The sequence below is a fragment of the Pollachius pollachius genome, assembly GCF_949987615.1.
Source record: "Pollachius pollachius genome assembly, chromosome: 4".
NCBI classification, from domain to species: Eukaryota; Metazoa; Chordata; class Actinopteri; order Gadiformes; family Gadidae; genus Pollachius; species Pollachius pollachius.
The window spans coordinates 31,082,374-31,090,249 of NC_136937.1; the positions used below are offsets into that span (position 1 = coordinate 31,082,374).

At 46.1% G+C, this 7,876-nt stretch overlaps 1 protein-coding gene across 1 annotated transcript in view; it reads left to right on the forward strand.

Moving 5' to 3' along the window:
• The window catches only part of LOC307074085 (peripheral plasma membrane protein CASK-like), a 57,447-nt gene that overhangs the window by 5,737 nt on the left and 43,834 nt on the right, over positions 1–7,876 (forward strand). Inside the window, 1 exon segment of the mRNA XM_079734088.1 lies at positions 4,929–5,041. Coding sequence (XP_079590214.1) covers positions 4,929–5,041 — 113 coding nt within the window.

The window sequence follows — 7,876 nt, forward strand, 5'->3', positions numbered from 1 at the left end:
ACTTTCTGTTTACAAGAATGACTGCATAGTGATTAATAAACGCAGTCAGTGGCATTAGTTGAAGATAACACCTTGGATTCAGGGGGCTGGGCAGGAGTTGGCAGCTGTTCAGCTGAGCCATGTAACGAGCCTGGGTTCTCACCCACCTAACTGTGAACGAAACCGACTCAAAGCTTTAAAAAGTGTGAGAAACAAGACGCCTATCCCCCCTACCCCTTTTATGGAAGTGAAGTAATAACAAGAGGCAGTGTAACATATTGCTTCGGTGGTGTAGGTAGCTATTTCAGCAGCTTCTCACTCCTGATTTATGCTCGCTAACTAAATGTAGCAGCTTATATGGAGAGTACTGTCTCTTCAAAAGGTCTCATTGCCTAGGGGACTGCAGTGAGTTCAGTTGTATACGTGTGCTTGTTCAGTACAATATATTTGGGTGTTTATTAACATTTGAAACTGAAAGTGAAATCGAGCGTCGCAACGTTACAAGTAGGGTCCGTTTAAACAAGTACAATCCATTCTAAACCTTAGATTCAGCCTCCAGTGTGTGCACGCTTTAATTATCCTCCAAAAGATACGTAAAAAAAATATCAGATTGAAAACGAGAATGGATTTCTCGTTCCGATCGACACCGCTAACCACTAACCTTGAGTTTGTACTTTACATGAAAGCCTGCTTCCTGCCCTAGTGCCCAATCAATACATTCGAACGCACCAGCAGCCGGAGTGTCGCTGGAATATTCTAACCGATAGCCACCAGGAGTCAGACAGATCACTCCCAACGAGGCCTGACGTTTCAGAGGCAGTGGGTTGAAAAATGTAACTGGACTGCTCTGAGACTCATCTACCTGGGAAGAAAAGGGAGAAAAAAAAACGCTTTCACAGCTAAATCAGTGGAGATGCTCCTGCAGGCATCTCTGTCTTGAGCCCGACCACCTGAATACTAATTGTGCCTTGATTATTCAAACACTTTCACTTTCCCCCCCCCTACATCTTCTGCTTGTGTGCGTGTAGGAGGAACTGATTGGGCTGGAGCAGTGTCACCCAGCTTGTGTTTTGCCCGGTTGAATGAGGTTGGACTGGGCTCCCCGTTGGAAGATGTACACGGTGGACAGTTTAGTATCCAGGCATTGATCGTAGCATTTCTGACTATTGTACCGGCAAACAATGTGTTGTTTTTAAGTTCGATTTAAAGCTGGGGTAGGCCATTTATTTTATAAGCTTTTTTTGTCATGTGTTATTAAAATTCTCATCACATCTGTAAAGAAATCGATGAAGCAAAATAATAAAGAATAAATCTGGCATCTGTGGCTGTCACAGGCCTGCAATAAGCCTGTCCAATAATTTCGTTCTGCCCAAATTAAATGATTGGACGGCCTTCCTGTCTGTCTACCTGCCCGCCTGGCTACCTTGGCGCACTCTGCCCGCCCTCTTATTGCACATGACCGGAGTCTGCCAGAAGGCTAGGCGACCTGCTGCTAAAGCTAGCGAGCTAGTAGCGTGTTTTAGTGGAGTAACTCTGGAGGGAGGCCTGAAGATAGGGATTGGGTTCTTTCGGTAAATCTAGCTTCCTGTGGCTTGTTCCTCGAAAATGCCTACCCTAGCTTTAAGTAGGTGCGGTATGCATTAGTATTTAGGACCGCTTTAACACCAATCAGTCGTTAACGTCGCAGACGGAGGAGTAAACGCAGTGAAGAAACAAGAGAGACACACCTCTTGAAAATATGAAAAGATGACTCAAAACCAAACAACGCTTCCACAAAAGACGAACGGTAGAAACACATCTTTGTCACTCCAGGGGGTTTTGTGTGTGTGTGTGTGTGCACGCGTGTGTGTGTTTGTTTGTGGAGGGACCCTTTAGTTTAGACAAGCGCCCGAGGACATGAGCGAGGCGTAGGCGAGCCCACCCGGAGCAGCTGTGGTGATGTCACACACACACACACACACACACAGAGACACACACACTGAGAGACACATACGCACACACTGAGACACACACACACACACGCACACTGAGAGACACACACACACTGAGAGACACACACGCACACACTGAGACACACACACTGAGAGACAGACACACACACACTGAGAGACACACACACTGAGAGACACACGCACACACTGAGACACACACACACACACACACACTGAGAGATAGTCACACAAACAATGAGACACACACACTGAGAGACAAACACACACACATTGAGACAAACACACACACAATGAGAGACACACAATGAAACACACACACACACACACACTGAGAGACAAACACATACACTGAGAGACACACACGCACACACTGAGACACACACACACACACACACTGAGAGACACACACACAAACACACTGAGACACACACACACACACACTGAAAGACAAACACATACACACTGAGAGACACGCACACACCCACACACACACACACTGAGACACACACGCACACTGAGACACAGACACTGAGACACACACTGAGACACACACACAGATGGGGGCAGTGGCTACAATGGCAGCCTCTGTTTATTACGGACCATAAGTTTCAATTGTGGAACGTTAATGTCAGCCTTCCGCCTCTTTCTCTCGGGGGGCCAGTCGGCAGAACGGCTGGAGGGGGGCCGGGGTGATTCATTGAGTCTGGACACTTTGCAATATAATAAGCGTACATTAGTTAATCATTAAGTAACATCAGTCAATGCAGGAATAAGCATTGTTATATAGCGTTAGCATTAGCACGGGGGTTAGCCGATCCCTAACCCTATTGCATAATGTCTTAATGAATACCTTAGTTCACATAAACACCACGTGCACGCCATTAGTTAACGTGAACATCATTACTCAATGAATAATAGACTATTGGTCAACTGGTCCATGTTAGTTCATGTTTATTAGTGCACTAACTAATGTAAATTCATTAATGAATGTAGCCTTTAGCGTAAAGTGTTCCCATTTGTTTTAATCAAGGACCAATGTGGAGGCAGTGATGGCACTCATCCTATTTCACAGTTCATATCGTGACGGCTCATGCATCTCAATGATCCCCGTCGATCGGCCTCACGGTCCGCCAGTGTCATCAGCAGTCCCTTTGTGTTTATTGACGTTTGCATTTGAGCGATAACAGTCTCGGCGCCGCGTCCGTCAGACGCAAACCTCTGACCTTTCGGTGTTTCCAAATCACTGCAAAACCGCCACATACCCAAGACCCCAGCGATACTGCCCAGCCCCCCCCCCCGTCACACACAGAGTGTAAATGATTACTAGCTCTGGGTCAGGTCTTGAGAAAACGAACCAGGAAGGTCTCCCATTACCGTCAAAAAGGGGCTCCGCACCCACAATCTTCCCACATGTGTGTGTTGGTGTGTGTGTGTGTGTGTGCATGTGTGTGTGTGTGTGTGTGTGTATGAAAGCCAGCTGCCTCCGGATGTCTCTTTCCGAGACCAAATGAAGGGGGCCAAAAGGTGACCGGGTTTGATTTTCAGGGGCTCCCAGTATGATCCCTGGGGAACCCCTGCGGTTGGTTGGCCTATGTGTTTTATGGCCGTTCCCCTCAGTTCTCAGCAGGATGAGTTAATTATTATAGCAGACGTGGGAAATGAATGCGCATGAATAGAGGGAGAATTCCGGCTCTGCCCTAACCTCTCGCGAAGGGAGATACACCGGCACACAAACGCACGCACACATTGAGACACAAAAAACTTGCACCAGCACACACACCACACACACTCACACACACATATGCACACAACGTTTGAAACATACACACACACACAGGCAGGCAGACACACACTCACACACAACATATGATATGCCTCTCAGCCTGATAGTGCTGAGAGGAATGTGGTATCAATGAAGGCTAACGGTAATTATTTTGCTCGGCAGATGTACTCTTGACAAATCAATTTGAATTCGATACACAGTGAGTACTATATATAAACACACACGTCACACACACACACACACACACACAGATGTGTCAGGTTTAGAATAGCAATGGTATTCTATATCATGATGTGGTTATCTCCACCCATTGGCTAAGGAAAACAGGAAGAACTATAAACGGGTCTCCCAGGTTTTCTAGAGGGAATGCCATATGTCAAACTCACCACCGTTATAGTAGGGGCAGCACACAAGAACACCACCTTATTCGCCCACACCCCGGTTTGATCCGCTCCTCCTATGGGCCTTAAACATCTGGTGGACATCTTTGTTCTAAATGCGAGGTGGGAGGGAGTAACTGAATGCGGAACTCCGCATTCAGTTCCTCCCTCCAATCTCGCATTTAGAACCAAGATGGCCGCCAGATGTGGAATTCTGCATTCAGTTCCGGCCTCTTGGTTCTAAATATAAGCTGGGAAGAAGAACTGAATGCTTGGAGTTTGAACCAAAGCGGCAGCCGAAACTGCGACCTCATTTCTAGTGGCCGTCTCGATTTTACACACTGCACCTTTAAGTATGGATGATCCGTCAATGCTCTGATGATATGTCGATGTCATATGTGAGTTTATGACTAACTATGTGTGTATGTGGGTGTGTGTGAATCTAAAATAAATACTGTAAAAAGATTAAAGTCTGAGACATTACACCGCTATGTTTAAGGCGTTGGCTACTAGCTAGTCTTGCTGGCCAGCCTGGCTAGCCTTGTTCAGAACCTAGCGTTGAGAGTCCTCCAGATGGGGGGTTCACTAACTACTAACTAAGCTAACTAAGCATGTAACTAACTACTAATTACTGCTTTGTGTCGGCCCTCATCTGTAGTTGCATTATGTGGAATAAAAAACAATTTCTTTGCGCGCGATTGTTGTCCGCAGCAAGGCAATTATTTGCACCTTTTACTGCTTCTGCCCTATGTGATATTCTGTGTGTTCCACATTCTAATGTTGATGTAGTTATTAAGGAAACCGATTGATGGTTCGACCGTTTGCTTTCCCCAGGGGTCCCTTCAGCGTGGTGCGGCGCTGCATCAACAGGGACACGGGCCAGCAGTTTGCCACCAAGATCGTGGACGTGGCGAGCTTCACATCCAGCCCTGGCCTCAGCACTGAGGGTAAGGACTGCGCTCACACACGCACAGACGCACTTAACGTCACGCACGCTCCGTCATGTACGGCACAAGCACGCCACGCACACGTGCCGTCACTCACGCACAGACGGACGCCCAGACGCATGCGGGTACATGACGTCACGAACGCACACACACGGACGGACGGTCCGGTTTGGCGCAGCCACGGAACTGGTCAACCTTTTCCTGTTCTCTGTATGAGAGAGAGGGGACTACACCATTTAGCTGTTTGGAAGAAATACAAACCGCTATTTGCCAGAGTACTAATGTACAAAGGGATTGACTTGTGGATACTGGCATTCATTCAGGATCGAAAAACAAACCCAGAATTAAAAGGAGACGTTGGAAGGACTGTGTAAACATTATGTATAAAGTCGAACTGTGAAAGATTTACAATGCAATACACATAATTAAAGTGCAAGTGTGTGGTAGATTAGAGGGCAGGGATGCGCAAAGGGTCCTTGTTTATGTTGGGTTTATGTTGGGTTTATGGGTTACATGGGATAGTCCTACAATACCCTGAGTCCGTGTACTCCTTCAAGTACCTCAAACTTTCTCCCGAGTTTGAATTCACGGGGAGACATATTGGGAGGATGCCCCCACGATGTCACCCAGATAGGGATACACAAGCTGGCTATGCATTCACAACAACAGTTGTAAGTCGCTAATTATGTACCACACAGGTGTTAGGGCCCCATAAACAAACAGACCCAGCGTATGGTGAGGGATGTCTTAAACAGAAGCATACACGCACGTTTGCACACACGCGCGCACGCACACACACACACTGAGACAAGCACAGACATGCACGCACACGCAGAAACGCAAACACAGCAACGCACACGCAGAAAAACACAGGCACAGGCTGTGTATTCTGCCGAGACACACTCGCATGCAAACGCACACACACGCACGCACGCACGCGCGCGCACACACACACACACACACACACACACACACACACACACACACACACACAGGCTGCGTATTCTGCCGAGATCAGATTTTTTTGGTTTTAAAGCATATGGCGCCCAATATTATTTTTTTTTTCAACATGTGCAGTGAGCATGCTCGCAAGCCAAACAATCCACAACATTACATCAATCAGAGGTGGCTTTTGGTTATTGTGCATTCTTTCAAACAGCATTACCTTCCTTTTTTGCCGTTAAAGAAAAACAAAGAGATTAATTAACGTTTTCTGTCACTCGATTCATTAGAATTGTTGGCAATGACTCAAAGATTTTTGGGCCTTACTTCCCAAAAATGGGAATAAAACCAGGGGCTTTTCCTTCTCTCGTTGGGATACCACGGTCCACGTCTGTTTCACAACGGAGTGGTGGCGCTGTGGAAAAACTGATTCAATTTATTACATGTGTGACACGGCCCAAATCCGATTTAATAAGGAGTACATTTGATTCCAATGTAATGAGATTGTTGTCTAAGAAATTGGATTTGGGGACGTTTTCGCTTTGTAGTGACAACGTCGCTGGATAGGAGTGGAGGCGTAATGTGTGTCAAGGACTCCAGAAATAATATCAGAGAGAGAGAGGGGGGAGAGAGAGAGAGAGAGAGGGAGAGAGAGAGAGAGAGAGAGAGAGAGAGAATGACATCATGACGGTGGGCCTGCAGGGTACTCTGTCTGCGCAGGTGACCGTGTGTGTGGCGTGTTGACGCAAGGTGTGTCTCGCCGTGTGTGTGTGTGTGTGTGTGTGTGTGTGTGTGTGTGTGTTTGAGGACGAGATACAGAGAGAGGGAGTGTGTTCCCAGCGTGTCGCCGACGCTAGTTCTGGCGCACTTTACGTGCCATCTGCAAGTGCCCTGCTGGAGATGATAGATAGAGAGAGAGAGAGAGAGAGAGACCCGGTGACTTGGCTGCAGACTCATTCAAACACCTGAAATAACACCGCACCAAAACATCCCCCCTTCATTCTAGTGCTTCTGTCACGCCCTTTCCTGATTGGTTGAGACAGCGGTGACGTGCAAAAGTTTGCCTGTGTCTCGTTGGCCAGATTGTTCTTTACTAAGAGCAGACTACGAAAGCAATGAATGAATCAAGTAATAGTAATAATAAAGTTCATCTCTCCAATCTCTCATATTATTTTATTTTTGAGCATATGCTTTGATAGTGCTGTGTTCAGAGTGAAACCCAAATATGATAATTTATAATGTTGCTTGACCAAGCGTTCATTCTTCTCAGTCGATTCTCGGTGATTGGTCGCCGGCTACATTTAGTCTAATTTGGAGCGTTCAGAACCAAGACTATACATTTTTATCTTACATTAACGATCACAATAAATGTCCCGAAATATTTAGTCTCATTGCTGAGGCATCCAAGGCATAAAAATACATCAGATATTTTCTTTTACGTAGTAAGAGAAGACTATATGAGACTTATTTTCATGAATTTGTGTTTTTTATTTAATTGGGATTTGAAAAGTGCTGGCTAACATTCAGGATGCAGCTAATTATTGTAAGTTCGCTGATTATTTATTAGATGTTAAAGCCGCCAAATATTTGTATTTAAGATAGTATGCGCAGCAATTGTTTCAATCGATGATCAAAGTCAAAATCTAGTCGGTTAAATTATAACCGGCTAATAGATTAATTGGCTAATTGCTTCAGCTCTGCCAGCGCTTTTCGAAACAGAGTGAGAGAGAGAGAGAGAGAGCGGGAGAAAAAGAGAGAGCGAGCGAGAGAGGGATGGGTTGTGGCTAGAGGAGGGTAGAGATGGAGAGATTTAATGAAAGGGAAGAGGATAATGGGGGCTCTGTAGTACATAGAGGATGAAAAGTGTCCGTACGCAACCTAAAAAGTCCCGCA